The sequence below is a fragment of the Siphateles boraxobius genome, unplaced genomic scaffold, assembly GCF_051911475.1.
Source record: "Siphateles boraxobius isolate OS27281-9 unplaced genomic scaffold, OSU_SipBor_1 26, whole genome shotgun sequence".
Lineage (NCBI taxonomy): Eukaryota > Metazoa > Chordata > Actinopteri > Cypriniformes > Leuciscidae > Siphateles > Siphateles boraxobius.
In genome coordinates, this window is record NW_027508876.1 from 16,551,803 (window position 1) to 16,575,537 (window position 23,735).

Genomic DNA, 23,735 nt, shown 5'->3' on the forward strand with positions numbered 1-23,735 from the left:
TTTGATATGCATTTTATTTTTTTCTATTTAAAGACAGACATTGTGATAAAATTAACCTGTTTTCTTACCCGAAAAAATATTGGGCAACATTAGATTCACCAACTCTGTGGACTGGTATACATGCTGTGGATACCTGAGATGAATTTCAAACCTAAATAGAAAAATGTTTGTTGGGAAGAAAATTGATGATGCTATACTCTCTATTCTTTAAAAAAAAAAAACTGTTGGAATTGGAAAATACAGAAATGCTGCAGATGATCCTGGATTTGGCAGCTTCTGACAGTTTTCCCATCCAGTCTGTCATGTTTTGGATTCTAGCGTCCTCCTGTCCTCTGAGTCTGATGCATTATGCATATTTTACCTGAGCTGTATCTAAACCCAACACAAATGGTCCTCAAAGAATGAAACGGTTATACGGCTCTCCTCTTTATTAACTGCATAATGAATCCGTTTTGACCAAACCCATCTAATCTAAGCATTTCACCGCGCCCTCAGATTATTCTCTAAAAGCCTTGAGACTTAAGGCAGTTGAAAAGCAGTTTGTTAATGAGTTCAGGTATCACTTAATGGCAGCTGTGGTGCATATTTGAATTGAAACGGCCAAAAAGGAGCTTGCACATCTGTCTGTGAATAAGATGCTATTTGTTTGTGTACTAAAGGGTGAATTCAGGTTGATTGGGACACTTTTTGCTATTGAAATGACAGGGAAAAAGTGTCCCAATCAAACTGACCTGTGTGTTCTTTCTTAGCTCCAGATGTCCTGTAGATATCGCTTCTCCTCACGAAGTCCCGCTACTATCTTCATAGCATCCAGTTTATCGAGTTGAAGTTCATTTCCAATGATCTCCAGTAGTGTGTCATTCACATCTTTTGCCATGTTCTTAGCATCCCTGTAAAATCGTGAGATATTGTTTCATTCCTGGTGAACAAAATATGGCCATCCACCATAGTAAATGGTAAACAATGGTGTTTTGTACCCACCCACAGACATAAAGACAGCCTTTGTCTTTAAGAAGGATGCTGGCAACATTTTTAGCATGGAGAATCAAGTTATGCTGGACATATGTTGGTCTGTTAATGGTTCCCGCTGCATCGGGCTCATCTCTGGAAAAGCACACAATCAGATGGCTCAAGGTTCCATTATGCATAAATCTCTCCAACTCCTCTCTGAAAAAAAAAGCAGAAATGTGCTTATTACTATGTTTCACTGTTATTTCATCAGTCCGTGGTTGTTTTTGCAGTGGTTAAGCTAAACTTGTGCATTAAAACATAAAAATGGTACAAATGGCAAATTAGATTCTCTCAGATTTTGCAGTGGTTAAGTAACAACAATGGAGCTCATTAGTGTGTTGCATTTGAAACTCAACTTTTCATCTCCCTCATCCATCTGGCAAGAAAGTTTATAAAACCTCAAGGCTTCTGTTGTAAATCGTTTCTGTAACAGCTTTTATTTCAGCTCTGAATAAATGTTTGGGTGCTATTTCAACCAAGATGGAACCAAGATTCAAAGAGATGGAAAAATGTGAGGTAAACAGACAGGGTTTGACTGCTCTGCTTGTCTGTTACCTCGAATGTTCACTTGCCAAGGCCAGGCACTTTGAATTTAATTGCCTTAAAAGAACAGTTCATCCAAAAAATTAATATTATGTTATTATTTACTCGCTCTACACAAAAGGAGAAATTTTGTACTAGTCAATTTTCTTTTTCATTTAATTACAATAAATGAGGACTGGAGCATTTAAGCTTCAAAAAGAACTCAGAAGCACCATAAAAGTATAATAAATGTGGACTTGTGGACTTGTGCACTACCAAGTCATAACCATTGTGACGAGATCATCAAGTCAGCCAGTTGAACTTTAGCACTTGAACTTTCTTCTTTGGCATCCTGCAAAAGAAAGCCATATAGTTTTCGAAAAATCTTTTTGGGTGAACTATAGCAAAAAATAGTTGTTGTACAACTTTTCAGTTATCTACTATAGATTTCCACCAAAGCTAAAGAGAAAGGGAGGATGATTGAGTGAAATTTAAACTGATGGATGAAGCAAGCGTTTGCACACATCTGAAAAATAGCCATGTTTAAATGGATCATAAAAACCTGAGTATTGGCACGTACTCCAAATATCACCACTTAAACACTTTCCAATGATCTGAATGCAATAGAACATTTTTTTGTTAAAGCTTCTAAAGAAAATCTTGAATTCAGTGTCTTAGAAAAGTAATAGCGCATCGAGTTAAGTTGTGCCGTTTAATATTTTTGCAGAAACAGTAATACACACAATACATTTAATCAGGATTCTTTAATGAATAGAAAGTTCAAATGAACAAAATGTTTTTAATAGAAATCTTTGTTTATATATATTCTGTAAGAAAACCGCATAATACAAACTATATAATTACTTCAGGTTAACTAAGCAAAGCCAAGAATTCACCATCTAAATTATGAAACTGCTTGTCATTAACAATCAGGTATTTTTATTGTACATGCTTCATGGCTTTGTTTTTTTAAGGTTTTTGAGTGCATATGCATTGCTTACAGGGTCCATCTGGGAGCCACATCCATCTAAACTGGTCCAGGAGAGCTGACTTTCTGGTCACAGATATATAATGTTTTTTTGTTAGTTTTTTTTAAAAACAGACTTGAGTGATCCTTTGTCCTTTTTCCAGAATCTAAGCCACCCTCTACCCCTCCTCATGTAATCCAAATCCATAAAAACAAAGAGACTCATTGGTGATGGAGGGGCTAAGACAAGTGTTCTTTGTTTCAACAACAATGATTGAAGCTGATTTCACCCTTTTAACACTCATATAAGTATCATGTTTGATTAGAATTGATTGCAGACGCCTTGTTTTCTTTAGCAGACTGCCTGATGGCCAGCCTGTTTTCTTTTTGTGTTTCAGTGAGTGCTGCGTTTTGAAAGCCAGGTTCAGTCACTTTCTCATCTCAAATGCCACTGGCACTTTCTACTTTGCTCATTAAAGCATAGCAGACAATGAGGGTGTTACACTGAACAACACAAAACTCATTTAATTGATTGGCCTAATCAATGCAGAGGGGGAATTGAAACCAGAGTGTGACAAACGTGAAGAAATGTTACACAATCCTTTGATGTTCAAGACCAGTGAAGGCAAAGATAGATTGAAATGGCGTGTCAGGACCTTGACTTTGAATCTTGTTTTTATTAGCTCTTGTGTCAAGTAGAGCCAAGCGCGGATACAACGCTGTGTGCCGCCCCTCGGTCACAACACACACTTAATACTCACCAATCCAGGCACCAATGTCATTACTCAGGACCTTGTGTGTGAATTATGACTGTGTGCCTATGGGACAGCCAGACCCCAATCATCTTATATAATGTCTCGTATCATATGGCTCATACTCTCAGAGGGAGCACTTTAATTTCATTGCTTTCCCAATCATTACTCTCAAGGACAGTGCAACAGGAGCCTCTGGCTGATAGCAACCAAGAGGAGACAAGACACCAAAAGCCTGTGTAAAGCTGGCATATCGAGTGAAAAATACTCTCAGGTTGCAAAGGGGGCAGGGTTGAAGAATTGTTGTGCGTGTCTGTCTGCACTGCAATTCATTTTCTAAATCTAATTATTTTTTTCTTGTTTACCAGTGAAAAATATCTAAACATAGATAAAACAAAATAACTTTACCTGTGAAACAAAACTGCATCAGAAAATACTGCTTTTTAGAGGACATCTTAAAATGAAATGTACTTTTCTTAGCCTATTTTGTTTTGTATCTTTAGCATATAACTTCCAAAATATAAGTTGGCAATAGAGTAAAAATTAAGTTCAAGATTTTTGACACCATTCTGATAATAAACAATTGCTTTAAGTACATTTATATATTTTTAAAGGGATAGTTCACATAAAAATGAAAATTCTGTCAGTAATTGCTCACCCTCATGTTGTTCCAACCCCGTAAGACTTTCATTCATCTTTGGAACACAAATTAAGATATTTTTGATGAAATTTGAGAGCCGTCTCACTCCTTCATAGGCTGCTAGGTAACTTCATCTGCCGGTCCAGAAAAGTTAGTAAAGACATTGTTAAAATAGTCTAAGTGACTACAGTGGCTCAACCTTAAGTTTATCAAGCGACGAGATTACTTTTTGTGCGCAAAAAAAAACAAAAATAACAACTTTATTCAACTATTCATTTTCTTCTGTGTGGGCCTCTGATGCGAGTTCACGAGACCGCCACGACATATGCGCAGGAACTGAGAAGATGACGCTCACGATCATTTGATGGGAAAGTGTGAAAGGTAAGCCATTAATTTTGCGGCATTAGTAAGGCACTTTTACGTTTTCTCGTTGGTTTCTCACGATTCTGACATCCCGGAAATGCAAATTTTTGAACAATTTTAAACACTACATCGAGACCCATCTGCGTCATCTTCTCAGTTCTCGCGCATGCGTAGTGCCGGTCTCGTGAACTCACATCAGAGGCCCACACAGAAGAAAATGAATAGATGAATAAAGTCATTATTTTTGTTTATAAAAAAAGGGTACTAATAATACAAAAAGTATTCTCGTTGCTTGAAAAACTTAAGGTTGAGCCACTGTAGTCACTTTGACTGTTTTAACAATGTCTTTACTATCTTTTCTGGGCCGGCAGATGCAATTACCTAGCAGCCTATGAAGGAGTGAGACAGCTCAAATTTCATCAAAAATATCTTAATTTGTGTTCCAAAGATGAACGAAATTCTTACGGGGTTGGAACAACATGAGGGTGAGCAATTACTGACAGAATTTTCATTTTTGGGTGAACTATCCCTTTAATGTGGGGACACGTTTGTTGTGTCCAACAACAAATGTTGAGATACCATCGTAGTAGCTCTGTGTGCGTGTGAACATCATGGCAACGTACAACACAAAGTACCTCACGTGGGAAACACTTAACGTACCACGTAACTGCACGTAACTAACGTAAATCAAGCAAGCTAGTATGCATAGGCCACGGAGTGTTGGCGAAATAACACATCAGCGGACAAAAATAACGTTGGGAATAATGTGGAATTTCTTCCAGAAAACTTCTTGCACAAAATAAATTCAAGCACTTAAGGGCCTGTATCTATGCATGTTTATTTTCAAAGACTATCCAGGGGCTTGAGTTTTATTTTTCAGATTCACAAACTTTCAAGGATTTCAAGGACCCGTGGGAACCCTGGATCGTGTCTCTCTGAAAATTTGGATTTGGACTACACCGCACAATTCATATGGATCAGTTTTACGATCTCTTTAAGAACTTTTTGAAGCGTCAAAACGGTAGTTGCGTAGCTGTCAAAGGAGGGACAGAAAAAAAAGATCTTCATTTGTGTTTCAAAGATAAATGAAAGTCTTACGGGTTTGGAACGACATGAGGGTGAGTAATTAATGACAGAATTTTCATTTTTGGGTGAACTGTCCCTTTAAGGCTGTTTTGAAGTTTATTCTGGAAAATAAGATAGACAACAGATTAAGAAATGTGCAAATACACTCACCTGAAAAGAAAGTCTTTGTCCTTGTGGCGACATCCAAAAAAGAGCCACGTCTCTCCGAAAGTTGCTTCCTGGTTCGTCTCATGTTCTTTCTCTCTGTCAGGTCAAAATAGTATTGCAAAATTGAATATGAAGTCTCTATAAAATTAAGTGTTATAACTAACAGAAGCACTATTATAAAATAGCCTCTATTTAAAATGACTTGGTTTTTCTTGCTGATGATATCTATAGAGCTGGATGGCCAATGGCCAAAATAATGCCAATTAAGGAAGTCAAAATTACCTAAACTTTACCAAATCAATACTAAAATAAATAAAGCAATAGAAGCCTTTCTGTAGGTTTAATAATACCGAGTGCAGACTCAATTCAGTAGCCAAGGGCTGTCTGACTGACAGGCGGCTGCTCTCTAATGCTCACATGCATATTTATGTGTTTATGCCTCACGGTAATATGTGCAATTGGTCAAATGTTCTTATTTAAATAAAATGTCTCTTGGTGAGTTATTAATGTAAATAAGTAAATATAAACAGTTGAGGAGGGAGGGGGGGGGTCTGGTTTGTGTAAAAAAAAACGATCCGTGCATTAAGCCTATTAGACATGCCACAATCTATTGTTTATAATAATATAAATAAACACCTGTATGGAGAATAATAAGATGAATAATGCTCTAAATTTAATTAACTGTTCTTTATTACTGAAAAATCACTTGAATCTAAGCAATATTTAAATGTACGCACTAGCGGCACTACCATTCAAACGTTTGAAGTCTGTACGATTTTTTTATTGTTTTTGATACAAATCTCTTATGCTGGTCAAGGCTGCATTTATTTGATAAAAATACAGTAAAAACAGCAATATTGTAAAAATATTACATTATTATTAAAAAATTTCTATTTGAATTTTCAGCAGCCATCACTCCAGTCTTCAGTGTCACATGATTCTTCCGAAATCATTCTAATATTTAGAAACATTTCTTGTTATTATTAATGTTCTTAAATTATAATTTTTTCAAGTTTCTTTAATGAATAGGCAATTCAAAAGCGACACTAAAGACATTCATAATGTTACAGAAGATTAGTATTTCAAATAAATGGTGTTCTTTTGAACTCGTATATGTTAAACTCATGGCAACCCTATCATGCCTATATACAGGTATATATATATATATATATATATATATATATATATATATATATATATATATATATAACAAATTAAAAATGGTAAAGACCCACATTTATTCAAGTTCATCTAAAAAAAAAACTGACATGTTTATTATTCATAGAAAGTCAGTATGTTTTGAAATGAAAGAACGGAAAGGCAATGCTGCTGATAATCTCAAAATGGTAAAATATTAGTCGATTAATTTACCTGACTGATCGGTTATTCCAAATTTAATAATCTTCTGTATTTTTTATATGATCCAATTCATAGTTTCACAATGATGAAACCATAAAGTAGCATGTGGCATTTAAATACTCTTATTAACTGCTGTGTTACCACAAAAACATAAAGTCACTCTTTGTAGAGAGAGGACGTTGATATTAATCTGGATGGGTTCTTTAAGAGCAAGTCCTCCAAAAGATCTGGCTGTGTTCCCAGAATTCCCTACACTAAGGTGACATACAGGTACCAGGCACTATCTGTACACTGCACCTGCTTAAGGTTGACAGACTTCTCCAAAGAGACAAAAGAGAAGGCGTCACACAAACACAATCTAAACAGTCTTCGGGCCCTGGAAAAAAAACAGCACACTGTCTACTCCACTGCATCTTTACTCCAACATGATAATAGAGGAAGAGATCTGTTAGAGACGCATTACACAGGCCAGAAGCAAACTCCAGTGTCTACTCCTTTAGCTATCTCAGCCAACCTAAATAAAGCATTCAGAAATAGATCTGAAAACTTTGAGGTATTAAAAGAAGTGGAACGTAGAAACACCCAAAGGACTTTCAGGGTGAGATGCCCTTCATCATGCTGATATCACTCAAAACACTGCAGTGAGCAGAGTTTCAGGCACTAAGCTCTCCCCATCTGCTGAACATACAGTTTAATTGCGATTAGATTACTAATGAGCCACAGTGTGGACGAGATGACCACAGAAAAACATAACGGAGCTTCTCTTCAAACATCTACAATCTGTTCTTTTTCATTTCATGTCCTTGCCTCAGTGACCCATCACATGGAATGAACAACTGGCAAGCAAAGCAAAACACTCACTTTTGAGTCGTGCTTTCAGACAGTTGTTATTGTGATGCATCTACATTTAAATAAGTGGCATGTTGAGCAACGGGCAGTCAATAGAATATTAATGGTTTGTTTACTGACTGATGTTAATGAAATAAAACATGCATCTTTTTATACTCCAGGTTTATGGATGTTTTAGAAGTTGTGTAACATCAATAAACAAAATGATGCCTATAAATTAGTTGCAAATAAATCATGTCCCTTGAAGCAAGTGCTTGGTTGGCAGCCATCTTGGTAGGCAAGTACACAAGTACTTCTACTTGAATGCCGAAAGGCCAAATTATACCTCACATAATTCTAACAACTGCGAAAACGTCTGAAAATTGCTAATTTAAAATCACGACACCATGCCTCACAACTGAGATCATTTCTCAAAATCGTTTTAAAAAATCCTCGATTGCAATTTACCCGTGCCGATAAAACAAAAACAAAAAAAGTGGCGCATTCCACGGACAAGAATCCATTAACCGCATTATTAGACCATTTTCTAAAGCTGCAAAATATATTAAAAAAACATTTAAAAATTATAATGTAGCATAGTGCTATTGTGAATTCACAAAGACTGCGATTCATTAAATATGCACTATATTTACATGTGTGGCTACATGCGTCTCAGAGCGGCTTCGTTCACAGTAAATGCTGCTCCACATGAACGGTTATCATTTACGTATTTGGAGCGCGTCTCAAACTCCATCTCTGCTGAGAGTTTGGTTGGCTTATAACGTCCATATAGGAACACAACGTGTGCTATTTGATTAGATTTGTAAGGTAAATCATTTATAAACCTACGCCAAACACAGAATACATCAAAATGTTTCTAAATATTAAAACTATTCATCACAATTTCAAAATGAGTTTAAAGCCTCACTCTGATTTTGCATGTTTTGATGTCCACATCTTGTTCAAGAAATTACAATGGCTGTGGCATTTCTATCACCAAGAACTTTTAAACAAGTATTAAACAAGGATCTGAATAAAACCATATGAGAACTTGCTTTTGATACTTTAAGCAATGAGGCAATAATAATTGTTTAAAATAGTCGATTATTTTGACGATTATTTTGACGATTAATCACTTAATCGTTAATTTTTTTTGTGGTCGTAAAAATTGACCTGATTACTCGATCACCAAAATAATTGTTAGTGACAGCCCTGAATGTGATTTTATACATCACAATTACAACTATTTCTCACAAATGACACTTTATACCTATCGTAACTTTTTTATCTATCGTAACACAACTACTTCACAGTTGTGACTATTCCTCAAAATCCTGACTTTATACTTCAGTCATGATTATTTCTCACAATTGTGACTTTATACCTCACATTTTTAACTTGCTCAAAACCGTGACTCAATACCTCACTGTTGCAGCTATTCCACAAAATCATGTAGAAAAGATTAGGCTTCCACACAATATCAGCAATAAAATCTGGCAAAAATGATATTCACATACACATTCTAGAGCAAATAAACTACCAAAAAGGCAACTGGCTCGGTTAACTGACCCTTGAATTCCTACAGTTGCCAACTGAGCATTAATGATTTCTCCCCTTCATTTTGCTATGAGTGGTTTGCCTGCACCCCTTTATACAGCCTCTGAAATAAATTCCCTACTTTCTAGATTTCCTAAAATACAGTTATACATACTATTACAGCCACTAATTAAAGGGTACATGAAACAGACAATACATGGGAAATGTTCTTCATTGAGAGTAATCACTTCATGCATTCTTTAGATTTGAAATTTAAATAATATACATGACCAAACACAGCCTGTCACATCCATTTCCCTGCAGTCCCACTCTTCAGGAAATTATATTTTGTGAGACAGGGTTAACGTTTTGGATGCTTCTTTTGGTCACGCCCACCTGCTCAAAGCTTGGCTCAACAGAGTTTGGCATTTGAACAAACAGAGGGTCCACAGTAGAGCCATTAGCATCTGGGAGTTCAATATCCAATCTGGAAATGGGCTTCAATAAACTAGCTTTAGTGGAGCTTTATGCTGCCCCAGAGGGGCCAGTACCAATATGAAAAACCTGGATTCCATTTTGTAGCACCATACAGACCAGCTACCCTCCTGAATATAAATCAACTGTGCGACAATCGAGGACGACATATCCGCATCCCTAAAAAATGACAGCCGGCAGTTGGGTAGAATAGGAGCTAAAGCAATAGCAATAGCTGCTACCTTTTCATATGTACAATGAAAGTGAGTCAGTGACCTAATCTGAACATTCACCTTTATAAATCATACTATGTAATCATCCTCCTCACTTTCCTCTGAGACTATGCGCTGCATTGTGAAGGTAAGGGACATACGTGATATCAGAGATAATTGTAGTCACTCCGAATAACATTCTCTGACCTGTGAACGGCACAAAAAGTGCGAAAAGAAGAAATGGATGTGCAAAAGCATTTTAAGCCCCTTTATGACATTTAACCACAGTTTTACTTTTTCTAGTAAGTGAACCCAAATGTTTGGGTGATTGCCAAGACATTGGTATGTTGTCATGTTTCTATGTGGTTGCTAAGGTGTTTTAGGTGGTTGTCCGAGTTATATTTATTTAGTGCATTGCTATTCTGGATGGTTGCCAGAGTGTTGCTAACCAATTGCTAGTGTTCTGAGGAAATTTTGTGTGTTTACAGTGTTCTGGGTGGTTACCAGGCATTGCTAAGTCAAGTCACCCTTATTTATATAATGTTTTTTACAATAAAGATTGTTTCTAAGCAGTTGCTAAAGTGTTCGAGCTTCTTTAAATGCTATGCAGTTGCTAATATGCTGGCTAATCGTGCCACAGCAGTAATTATGTATAGTAAGTCTTCAAGTCTTCAAGTCTTAAATAGCGCAAACTGTATGGGAGTGCTCATTTTAGCTATTTATGGAAATGTTTGTGTAAATGCATGATGGTTTTATTTCTCCTTTTTATTGTATTTATCAACTTGTTTTAACTCTTGTTCTTAATCATCTTGTGCATTTATTAATCATGTTTAATAAAACATTAATAAAAAATGGTACGCTCCAATTAGTAAGCAGGAAAATGTGTATTTAAGACAGCCGTCACTAGAGGAAGGAGGATTGGGGGATGAATCATGGTTTTTGAGGGAATTTGAACACGGTTATTGTAGCGCTGCTTGAACGCACTAAAACTCTGGCCTCATTAGTTTAAGAGGAGAGCTCCAACTGTTTTAGTGCATAACAGTTCTAGTTTTTAGACTATTTTTATTGATTACCTACCTTTTCACATCTAAAAGTATTCCTAATATGTTGGAGCTTTTATTGAACATGGCCTACTTTTACCTGTTGAGACATGCCTTCATAAGCGCCATCCGAGTTGTGTTTGTGATGTTTGAGTTGGGGGAGGTGTGACGCAAAATGGGCATTTGCAAGGTTGTTATATAGCAAATGTGCTTTATTTTTGTAATTCTGCTAGCTTTCACTTGTCGCAGAAACTACTTCACCTATAATTTTTGCTTTTGTTTTGAAGGCACTCTTATAGTTTTGTTCAATTAATTCTGTAGACGTCTGCCTAAAGCTCACTGGCAGCCTGCAAACAGATGAATAGGCTTTGTCCTTGTGTGAGATTCTTGCCCAGTCTCCCACTTTCTCCACAGCACAATACATTTCCGGCTGTCTGCCTGCTGCCATTGATTTACAGATGAGGAAAATCGAAGCATCCCATGCTGTTTGCTCCTAAAGAGGAAACGCCGAGCTTTGTGACACAAACAATGTCCTGCTGACAGAATGGTGATCGTTATCTTTAATTGAAGGCTGGCATCAAGTGTAGCTGTATTTAGGAGAATCTCAAGTTAAGAACCGCATTGAAACAGTTCAACAGCACACATAACCATGACTAATCGCTCTTGTATTCTTGCACATTTTCAGATGCTTGTCCAAGAAAATGTTTTTGTATTTCAGAATAGAAATGTGTAAATTGCTGTCATATCATTGTCTTACAACTGAGCAGGCATTTTACATAATAATAACTGTGATAGAACTAAACTTTTTCTGACGGTTAACAGAGTATGACACACACTGAATTCTTCCCTAATATGTAGGCAATTTTGGCCACTACAAGGAAACTACCTCACAAGATGATATGCATTGCGATACATATGCTGTGATTCTTGACTCTAATGTATCACAAAATCATAATTAGATTTAAATTCGCTGTATGAGTTTAAATGGTATTGTGCAGTTTGCTTCACTTTTGTCGAGTAGACACACAATAATAATGCTATTTTTATTAATACTATAGAGAAAATATTACTACTATTTATCATCTTAATTTATGTATGAAGAGAAGAGAGAAAATACTACTACAACTAATAATAATGATACAAATAATTTATTATCCACTAAATGCACAAAAATATTAAAGGAATATTTTTGTTCTTTTAAACTTAGAAGCAAATCTGTCATTGATCTATGGCTTGGGGCCAAACCAAACATGCTCTGCTGCACGACTGCCTCGACCTTGATGTTTTGGAAGGTGATGTGGTGTTTGAGGACAACTTTTGTCATTCATCATTAATGCCTCATCCCAATCTCATCGTCCCCCAGACATATCTGAAACATTCATCAACCACGTTCGGCTCGGACACTAGCCCCTGTGATTACCTGTGACCCTTGTGTCACTTACAAACTATTCGTGTACAAACACAGCAGGCATCACATCACCGACAGGCCCTGCACCAGGGCAGACAGCTTCATTCATATGTAGTCCTGGCGTGTCACTCTTCATGGGCCCCTGGCACAGAGTATGAATCACACACACTGAGATGACAGGCCTCCACAAGACACCTTTACAGCCAGATCCTGAATTTATGTCCTTCTTCATTGTAACACCAGGGTCTTCAGAAACACTATTAGGCATCACAGATAATGTGACGGGGAGCAGGTCAATAGCACATTTACACTTTCTCTTCCTCCTTCAATCCTTTTAGATTTATCCTAATCACCCTAGAGGTGTTTTATGCTACTTTTACACATGAGAATCAATAAACTTCCTTCCTCTTTTAAAACCTGGTTTATTTTTTTGAAGATGTCTGATAAAAAGGTTGTTTTTTAACACTTACTGCTCTGTGGAGCATGGAGAGCTACCTCAAATAAAGACTATAATTTATGTACTGACAGCCATGTTTGTGTCTTTACAATGTGTACAATTTAATTCATTATGCTAAGACCTAATGTAATGAAAACGCAGTCTGTTAACTAATTTAATACATTATAAAATTATAAAATGTTCAGCGTCGTTACTTCAGTGTCACATGATCCTTCAGAAATCATTCTAATATGCTCATTTGGTGCTCAAGAAACATTTCATATTATTATCAATGTTGAAAACAGTTATGCTGCTTATAATTTTATCTTTATGAATAGAAATTTCAAAATAGCAGCATTTATTTGAAAAAATATATATATATCTATATATATATATATAAAAGCCCTGATATAGGCAAAGCAAAATCGAAGAGCGAACTGGCATGACATAATTTTGAACAAAATCAGGCCAAAACAAAATCTGCTCTCGGTGTCTGAGGCGTCTGACACACACACAGAGCAGACAGCGACAGGGAAACAGAGTGTGTGATTAACTGCGTCTGTCCTTCTTCAGGTCACGTCATATATTCTTGAAAAATCAGTTTGCTATCAGTTGTCAGAAGTAGTAGTATCTTTGTCATAGTGTCTTTCCCATTTAAGGGTTCAATGCATTAAATCAATGCCGTTGATCTTTACGAAGTGAAACATCAGCTTCCGCGTCGATTGAGGCTTGTGAAGTGGCGTTCAAAGTTCAATTAATTTCAACACCTTGTTTCATTCATTAATGAATCAGCATTTTTAAGCCTGCAATTACAGGGTATGTTCAGTTTTAAGGTCTTGTAGGCTCTTTAATAAGCTAAAGTATAATATGGATAGCATTTTGTTGAAGCTCTGTTTAAGGCCTATTAAAATGTTCATTGTAAAATGAATATTTGTTGTGCTTATTTAATTCTCAATTAAAACAATTACAACATTACTGTAACCTAGACAAAATCTGTGGTATTACTTTGTCACTTAATTTTTTATTTTTTTTAGATAGTCAACAGAGAGCTTACATATCACTTATGTAAAGCTTGAATTGATTTATAAAAGAGATTTATATTTATATTATTAAGATTTATAATATTGTCAAGTTATGGGCCATTACATGAACATGATTAACAGCTTACTGATATCAGCAGAATTTTTGAATTCACACAAAAAATGTTGCATAGCATTTCACACTGCACAACACTGTTGTTACTACTTACAATTTCATTGTAAGACAACTAAAATATGTCAGGATAAAAAGGGTGGAAAAAAGCTTTGTAAATTAACCTTCAAAATGTACCTCTGTTGAAGAAATCCAATGAAGGGGGCCACACCTGTCCCAGGGCCCACCATCACTACAGGAACAGAGGGGTCAGATGGTAAGTGGAAGGTGCTGCTTGGACGAGGTCTGACATGTACCTGGACGTGACATTTAGACCCAATCAATTCTAAGCGCTGATGGGATGCCTATATTCTGTAATCCTCCACACATCTATTTAACCTTAAACCCAATTCCTTAAATTCTGTAGATAGCATTTAATCCAAAAGCTTTTATGTTGTTGTTGTATTCTGCTGTAAGGATTAGTACACTTTCTCCAGAGCTTATTTCTGCCCAGCGTTTGCCTCAATCAAACAACCCAATTCAGCCAAATCCTCCCAGGGACTGTGAAAAGCTAATTTGGAGGTGAACGGGCTCGCTAATGTGTAATGCCTACAGTGCTAACCTTCGGCAGGGCTGATGTGCCTAGGCACTCTGAAGCAGGTACTGTCCCAAGGGGCTGCAAGATTGAGGAGACGTGATCAACCAGCCAGCCAGTGCACAACCCCGTCCTCGCTGGATGCTCGGGACATGCAGGGAACTCCACAACATTGAACACGAAATGAACTTTCTCAGGGTGCTGAAGGCTGGAGCTGAGGAACGAGACAGAAAATAAGAGACTAAGTGCTAACAATCTAGAAACAACCCTGAACATGAGCAAGTTGGTGGACCTCATTATCTCTCTCTTAATGGCCTGCCTGTATCGGGCCCTGGGGACCCCTGCTGACCGGACTTTAATATTTCATAGCCCTAATGTTTCTGTGTATTCTACCAGCATCAGTGTACTGAACATGAGACATTAGTGTAGATGCCTGACCACTTACAAGCCAAAGGAGATAGGCATAAAAGTGGCAGGCGGTTCTGAAAGGAATGTCCTTTGCATCCAATGTTTGACTTTGATCACAACAAATAAAGTATCATCAAGCAAGAGTAAGTGCCACATTGAATTCATGTCTGTCTATAATAAACCACATGACATCAAAGGAGGATAGAGACAGAAATAATGACCTAAAACCTGGATATGTCTCTGCTTTAATTGTGTGTCCTTATTTGAAACACCTGTGATTTATATTTGGTCTCTTACCTAGCAGCAGAATACGCTCTGGGCTGAAGCTTTGGCAAATGTTCTGTAATAAAGCAGAGGAGAGATCAGAGATGGAGATGGCATTGTGACCTTGAGGTTATTCGACCATGTCTTGAGTTTCTCTTTTAGCGCATCTCATCTCTCTTACCCAAGCCTTTTGATTTTATCTATTGAGAGCCAATTTCTCAGAATAGCTAAATTCACAACACAGTGTTTAATTTAGTCTGTCTTTTCAGGACAATCTTGATGTTAAAAGCAAGTATAGTACATATAATCAATTGAAGATTTTTTTAAAAGATACTAATAAAGCTACTTTATCAGATAGGCTAATAATTCTAGGCCAAAAATAGGTCAATAATTTTGAATTTTTTGCATTCATTTGGTTTCCAAAATCTCCCCACAGCCAATGGATTTTGAACATATAAAATATCTTAATATTCAGCAAAGAATCCAAAAAAAAAAAAATAATTATAAGAAGAAATGTTTTTGAGCACCAAATTAGCATTTTGGAATGAGTAATAATGCTGAAAAGCGTTACCATCACAGGAATAAATTACATTTAAAAAATATATTAAAATAGATTAAGAGTTGTTTTAGTTATAATCAGCACCCCTGTCATATCAGCATAGCCCATATCATTGACCACTATTATAGATATGAATGAACTGAAATTTTTGCACCTTTTTGTCTAAAACTGCCCAGTGGCCCATTGAGAAAACAGGTGGAAAATGTGAACGGGCACAATTTACCATTCAACGATAGAATCTTCAACATGCAGAAAAAGGGGCACGCATGTGAAATTATCATACAGGTTTAATTGAATCTGATTTAAATGGAAATAATGATGGATGATATAGACAGAAAAAGTACAACTGAATTACCTACCCACTTATAGTTCCCTAGTTGTGCCTTAAAGTCCCAAACCAAAGAAGAAATCCCGCCCTTGGTTATTGACACATTAATAAAGAGGGTTTTACTATTCTTGTTCCAGAGGCTGTGAGGGTATTTAATGTAACGTCTCATATTCTACATAAGATATTGTTTCTACGATACAGAGAAGATTCAAGTCCCTTTCCTTTCGGTTTGTTTTTCCGTTTTCAAATTTTGCAGTGATACCAGTTGCAGGAAGAACATACTGTAATCGCTTACAAAAATATTACAATGTTCAAAATGTATAATAATACATTTGATTAGTTATTCCAAACAAACGTTTATGCGTGTTTAAATTACTATTTTTGAATTTGGTTTCACCCAATAATATTAAGTTCAGTGCATTGCTAAGTTAAGACCTCATACAAATAGTTACATTATTGCAAAAGGCTTTTTTACACTTAACAAAATGTCCCTTGTTAAAGGGATAGTTCACCCAAAAATGAAAATTCTGTCATCATTTACTCACCCTCAAGCTGTTCCAAACCTGTATGTATTTCTTTCTTCTGCTGAACACAAAAGAAGATATTTTGGAGAATATGGGTAACCACATTGACTTCCATAGTTATATCCATACTATGACAGCATATGCATCTTTGGGTGAACTATCCCTTTAAAAGCACATAGGTAGTGGTTTCTCTGCTCAAATTAAGTGTTTAAAATTCCCCTTCATCAGTCAAAAACTGACATACAATTTTCTCCAATTCGCTGAAATGATGAATCAATTTGAAAATGTTCATTTCTATTACACCATATGTGGATGCCGAAGGTCCTCAATATTATCAATTAATTACAATCAAACATTCAATACAGTGAGCAGCTGTTGCAATTACAGCCTCTCATCAGCGCAAACAAATGCATCAAAAAGGCACATGGTGTTTTGGTGAAAAACTCTGCACTTTAAATGTCAGAAAAGGCCTGAAAGTCAGGAGAGAAACAGTTTGACTGATGACAATGATCTTCCTATCAAGAACACACCCGTACAGAGTGATTTTAGAAATAAAATGAATGTGCTGTCAGACGCTGCTGAACCAGCATCTCTGTCGATTTGTGCCATGGAGAATGACCATGTTAATCCTTAATTTGCCAAAGTCGCAGTAATATTTATGCAGATTAAAACTTTACATGTACATACATCCAATGCAACAATCCGCTGGCCACATCCGCATAAATCAGTGAGGGTCACTGCATTATGATTACCCTGCAGTTCGCCATATCTAAAGCATGCTATGCAATAATAATTTCAGCTATACCAGCTGTTTCTCAAATTCAAGGTGACTGCACACTTCTCACCTTGATGGATAATTTTATTGCATTTCACAGCAGAGGCTTACTGTACAAAAAAAAACAATAGATTGATATCCACCAAATATTTTTAGAAGAATTATATAAGGTTTATTATTGCAAAATATAATCTTTGTATTGTCAAATTCAATTACGTGGCACAGTGATTTCTTATACAGTGTAAAACTTACACTACCAGACGGACAGCAAATTATTTAAATTTTTTTAAGAAATGAATACTCTATTGGGAAAGGATGCATTAAACTAACCAAAAGTAACAGGAAAGACACTAATAATGTTGTGATTTATTTATAATAAATGATGTTCTTTTGAACGTTCTATTCATAGAATCCTGAAAAAATGTATCATGGTTTCCACAAAAATATTAAGCAGCACAACTGATAATAAGAAATGTTTCTTGAGCAGCAAATCAGCATATTAGAATAATTTCTGAAGGATCCTGTGACACTGAAGACTGGAGTGATGGCCATCACATGAATAAACTGCATTTTCAAATATATTAAAATAGAAAAGTGTTATTTTAATTTGTAATAGTGTTTTGCAATAGTACTGTTTTTACTGCATTCTTATCAAATAAACACAACCTTGGTGAGCATAAGAGACTTCAAAAACATTTTCAAAAAAACTTGACCCCAAACTTTTGATATGGTTTAAGAGACTCAAAAGAGTGTTTTTAAACAGCAATCCTATGCATTTAAATAGACAAGCACATTGTTCGCAACTAGCATCATGCACTCAAATTGCTGAACCCAGTAATAACACATTATTATTATTTTTTTCCCTTAAAATGGCACTGAAGGCCTTTAATATAATTCATGAGATAATTAGTTATCTTAATTGATGCCTTCATTTTTAGTTTATATTTGCTGAATTTATCATTCTCCGTGTGTGCCCTAATATGCTTTGGTTAGACTCTCAATACAGCTATTGCAAGTTTAAAATGTATTTTTTTCATAGGCTATACTTGCAGTTAAAGAACAGTATTTTGCCTTTAAAAGGAGAGCAAAAAAGCAAAGCCGGACCTCTGATCCGATGTTGTTTTACTGCCACCTGCTGGTACCGACACTGCAAACACTTCCAAACATCAAGCACATTTACCATGCAAACTGCATATGCTGATATGGAATGTATGAGATGCAGAAAACATCCCCATTCCAGTAAACTCAAAGCAGATCACAAGTGTTTACTGACCGAACAGGAGGCTGAGCGGAGGTAGGCAGGATGGGAAGGCCTGAAGGAGATCCAGCACACATACGTTGGTGTCCCTGATAAAGCTGTTGTAGTCTGCTGAACCTTCTTTGCTACACAGTTCCAGAAGCCTTCTCTTCTCTGAACTGCTCCGAGTGAAGTCCGCCAACGCTCGCACAAACGCCTGAAAGCACAAGAGAACAGAATAACAGGGTCTGTCCAGGAACTTCAGACTACAGCCCCATGAAAGCCAAACAAATCATCCCCAACGGTACATCAAAAGCACACTTGCGTATAAAGTAAGCGCTAGTGCTAAATCAAAGGTTCAGAACTTAAACAGCACAGAAACTCTAACATTAAATAAGGTTAATAACACAAAATTACTTTTTTTGGAATGCTCCTTATCTCCAAACCCCAGGTGAGAATAAACTGCAAAGAGCTGTTCTGTGGGATGTGAAGTGGAACCTTTGCTGCTGTAAAAGAAAAGAAAAATTGGCTATGCATTTATTCAACATTTCAAGTAGTTCAATCTTAATCTAGTTCTCTGACTTGTGGGCAGAATACATTATTTTATCTCTTGCACAGTTTGAGGTAATGTTCCCAGTATCACTGATTGTGTCAACAATGGCTGCAATACCTTTCTTACTGCTGTTTTTAAGCAAGTTGACTTGAACAGCACAATCCCTTTGCATTTGCAGATCCAGTCTCAGCAGCAACTCTTCAACTTCACTCGCTCTGTTTGGACAGAGAATATCAAAGGAGTCTCCAGGCTGATAAGCAACATCCTGCTCCTGGAGAGAATATTTACATGAACTTACACAGAGACCAAAACAGAGGGAAACATACAAATGTGACTATTTGACTGATCCAAAACTATGTTTAAACTAAACTTTTTAAAAAGGCATTACTGCAGTCATAGGGGTAATCAAAATGTAAAATTGGATGTCTTGCGTGTTTGTGTGTATATATATACACAGTATAGGTAATATACATATAATGTAATACAATATAATATACATATATATATATATATATATATATATTATGTTAGATTACTTTAGTCATCATCAAACGCTGAAAGGTAATCTTAAAAAAAAATTTGAATAACACTGTTAAATGTAAACTTTAACAAATTCCAAAAATTATTAATAATAATGATGTGATGCCTAAATTCACTTGTAGCATTTAATATGATTGATTTTATTTTTTAGTGTACTTAGGAAAATGATTTAGGCAGTTTAGAATAGAATTTTATTATTTATTCATTTATTGGTATTAACAAAATTACGTTTCTTTGTTATCGTTCATAATTATAAACAATTATATATAAATAAATAAAAATGTTTATTATTAAAATAATTATCAGCGCATTTGTATCAGCCAGAATTTTAATATTGGTGCATCCCTACTTAAATAAACATGAATAAATATAGACTTACCGAAATATCAAGCTCCAGTAAGATGGAAGATTTCACTGCATCATCTTGAGTTAATTGAACTGCTTTTGAAATGGACACTTCGTGATAACCGTCTTTAGCAGATGGGACTGTCTCCTGTGAACGGAGGATTGTTAATAGCACAATAATAGACACAGTTAAAGAAATTATATTTTATATTATACCATCTATACCAGACAGTGGTTTTCAACCTTTTTGACTCAAATGCCCCCCCAATTATTCAAAGGGCCCCCCCAGTGGATTATTCATAAAATGCATATGTTCCTAAATCCATGCTTAAATAAATTGTTGCAATGATTTTACGCAAATGGCAACAGAATCTCTGAATTCTGTCTTTTTCGTGTTTCATGAAAAAAGACCAAATGTATTTAAAGGGTAAGTTCACCCAAAAATGAAAATTAAGTCATTAATTACTCACCCCCATGCTGTACCAACCCCGTAAGACCTTCGTTCATCTTCGGAACACAAATGAAGATATTTTTGATTAAATCTGAGAGGTGGATCACTGCTACATAGGCTGCCTGAGGGAATGAAACTTGACGGCCCAGAAAGTCATTAAAGAACATGTTTAAATATTCCATGTGCCTACAGTGGCTCAACTATAAGTTTATCAAGAGACGAGAGTTCAAGAGATTTCCACGACGCATGCGCGAGAACTGAACAAGAAGTATTAGAAGAAGAACGTCCTCTTCTCAGTTCTCGCGCATGCGTCGTGGAAATCTCTTGAACTCTCGTCTCAGGCCCACAAGGAAGAAAAGGAATAGTCGAATAAAGTCGTTATCTATGGGGGTTTTTTCGGAAAAAAAGTATTCTTGTCGCTTGATAAACTTATAGTTGAGCCACTGTAGGCACATGGAATATTTAAACATGTTCTTTAATGACTTTCTGGGCCGTCAAGTTTCATTCCCTCAGGCAGCCTATGTAGCAGTGATCCACCTCTCAGATTTAATCAAAAATATCTTCATTTGTGTTCCGAAGATGAACGAAGGTCTTACGGGGTTGGTACAGCATGGGGGTGAGTAATTAATGACTTAATTTTCATTTTTGCGTGAACTAACCCTTTAAGATGAATCTCTATACTCTATAAATGTTGATTTTCCATGAAGTCCATACCCCTTCAGTTGACGCCTGCTCCAAAACAACCTCTAGATATGAAGGGGGAAGAGCAGGAACTTTAAGAACGGACTCTGTCAACGGTGGTACAGATTGCATCAGAGATGCAACCAACGTGGTAGAGTGAGTCTCTGCATCACTGCTGTCAGATGTAACAGTTTTCTCATTTTGTGAGCGTACTTCACTCAGCTTCAAAAGATGAAGATCAACTTCTAGATCGGACTTTTTTTCCTGGCCGGATGCATTTTGATGATTATTGTCCAGTGTACAGTCACTACGGGCAGCGCCCGTTTGATTTGAAGCGGACATGCCGGAGAATGTTTTTTTCAGAGCGTCCCAGAGTCCCTCAATCCAAGGATCCACCACTACTTCAAGTCTGAAAAGAAAAGAGTCCCAGAGTTTGACAAGGCAATATATATGAAAATCTGTTTTTTTTATATTATTATTTAACATTCATGCTTACCCAGTGCCGTCATCTGCATGCCCAGTGGCATAGAAATGTTTAGCACCAAGTCGCTGCAAAAGGCTGTCAATGGTCTTGCCTCCGTTGCAGAAATTTGCATAGTTTGTGTCCCCTAGAGCTGCATATATAACAGCATTAAAAAAATTGCTTATGGGTGGAGCTCACGCTTGAATAACAGTAAGACCATCTTACCTAACAGTGCATAACGCAGATGGGAGAGGTGATCGTGTGGCAGAGATTTATTCTTGATCTTTCTCACAAACTTCTGAGCATTGTCTGGAGGATCTCCATCACCGGTTGTGGAAACCACAAAAACAACTGGGCGGATTTCACTGTCCAAGTTGTACTGGGGATGCATGGGAATGCACAAGTTGCATCAGTCAGTTCTGATATGTGACTGACCCGGATTTGATATCCATGAAAGTAATGGTAAGAAACATACCTTGTTCTGGTTGCTCAGACAGCTGATGTCAGCTGTTAATCCATACTCAGCTGCTTGTTCGCAGATCTCTTCAGCTATTGACTGAGCCTGACCGCGCTGAGATCCATACAGTATCAAGAAGCGAGCAGAAACTTCACACGGCATATTATCATAGCTGGACAAAAGGGAGTTAGGATGTTGAAAATAATTTCTGCATGTTGTGAAAACACTCTTAGAAAAAAAAGGTACAAAAGCCAGGTCACTGGGGCAGTACTCTATCAAAAAGTTCACCTTTGTACCTTATTTACCCCTACAGTGTCTATAAAAGTACCTAATGGTAGATATTAGAACCTTTTGAAAGTAAACCGTCTCAAAACCATAGAATTGGGTTATATACAGTGTTACAGTCTTAACTATCAGGACATAAAAAAAATGTTTACAGGTCTTGAAATTAGGTTAAAACAACCTTAACACATGACATATTACACAGTGTCATTATTTATTTAACAAAAATAAAGCCAAAATGGAGAAGCCATGTGTGATTAGCTAAGTACACCCAGCGATTCAGTTGCTTGTAGAGACACTTTTAGCAGCAATAACTTGAAGTAATCATTTTCTGTTTTACTTTGTTAGTCTCTCACATCATTCTGGAGGAATTTTGACCCGCTATTCCTTACAACGTGGCTTCAGTTTATTGAGGTTTCCAGGCATTTGTTTACTTTATGCACAGCTCTCTGAAGTTCCAGGCACAGAATTTAAATCGGGTTGAGGTCTGGATTTTGACTGGGCCAGTGCAACACCTTGATTCTTTTATTTTTCAGTCCTTCTGTTGTAGATTTGCTTGTGATCATTGTCCGATTGCATGACCCAATTTCGGCCAAGCTTTAGCTGTCGGACAGATGGCCTCACATTTGGCTTTAGAATATTTTAGTATACAGTGGAGTTCATGGTCGACTCAAAGGCGGCAATGTGCAGGTCCTGTGACTGCAAAACAAGCCCAAATCATCACCCCTCCATCACAGCGCTTGACTGTTGATATGAGGTGTTTGTGCTGAAATGCTGTGTTTGGTTTGCGCCAAACATGGCGCTGTGCATTATAGCCAGACATCTCAACTCCACGTCTGTCCAAAGGACATTCTTCCAGAAGTCTTGAGGTTTGTATATATGTATATATATATATGCCAACAATGGCATCAATTTGATATATATATATATATATATATATATATATATATATATATATATATATACCCATATGATGTGTATGGAGCAAAAACATAATCTTCCCCATGTGTAAACTGGAATTAAACAGCTCCGATCGTGTAACTAATTACATAAGCCATGTAAAAATGCCAAAGAAATCAAAACAGTCTGCTATTTCATTACAGTTGACAGTGCTATGTTAAATACATCAACAACTCTTTCAGACTACTCAATCATCGAAAAAAAATATCAGTCTCAAATGTCAAAATTTATAGAATTTACCTTCAATTTACAATGACAACTCCAACCGCGTCTTCGGCCGCGAAACATACTGAATTCCTCACTGGCATGCTTTCATAAGTATGAACTGGTGGCGCAGGTAACCGGATACTACGTTACCGTGGACTCGCACATGGCCTTGCCGAAAAAAACTATTTGTAAAT

General features: G+C 36.6%; 1 protein-coding gene across 1 annotated transcript; it reads right to left on the bottom strand.

The window, feature by feature from the left end:
• Positions 1 to 413: 413 nt before the first annotated feature.
• Positions 414 to 23,709, bottom strand: mtrr (5-methyltetrahydrofolate-homocysteine methyltransferase reductase). Its single transcript, XM_077244499.1, has 15 exons — positions 23,575 to 23,709; positions 22,111 to 22,264; positions 21,861 to 22,014; positions 21,669 to 21,786; positions 21,206 to 21,581; positions 20,075 to 20,188; positions 19,273 to 19,426; positions 19,020 to 19,108; positions 18,639 to 18,819; positions 15,213 to 15,255; positions 14,535 to 14,721; positions 14,111 to 14,229; positions 5,492 to 5,584; positions 982 to 1,167; positions 414 to 890 (listed from the first exon to the last, which is right to left on the bottom strand). The coding sequence occupies exons 2-15, from the start codon at positions 22,252 to 22,254 to the stop codon at positions 746 to 748; spliced, it is 2,103 nt and encodes a 700-aa protein (XP_077100614.1). The 5' UTR covers positions 22,255 to 22,264; positions 23,575 to 23,709; the 3' UTR covers positions 414 to 745.
• Between the last annotated feature and the right edge of the window lie 26 nt (positions 23,710 to 23,735).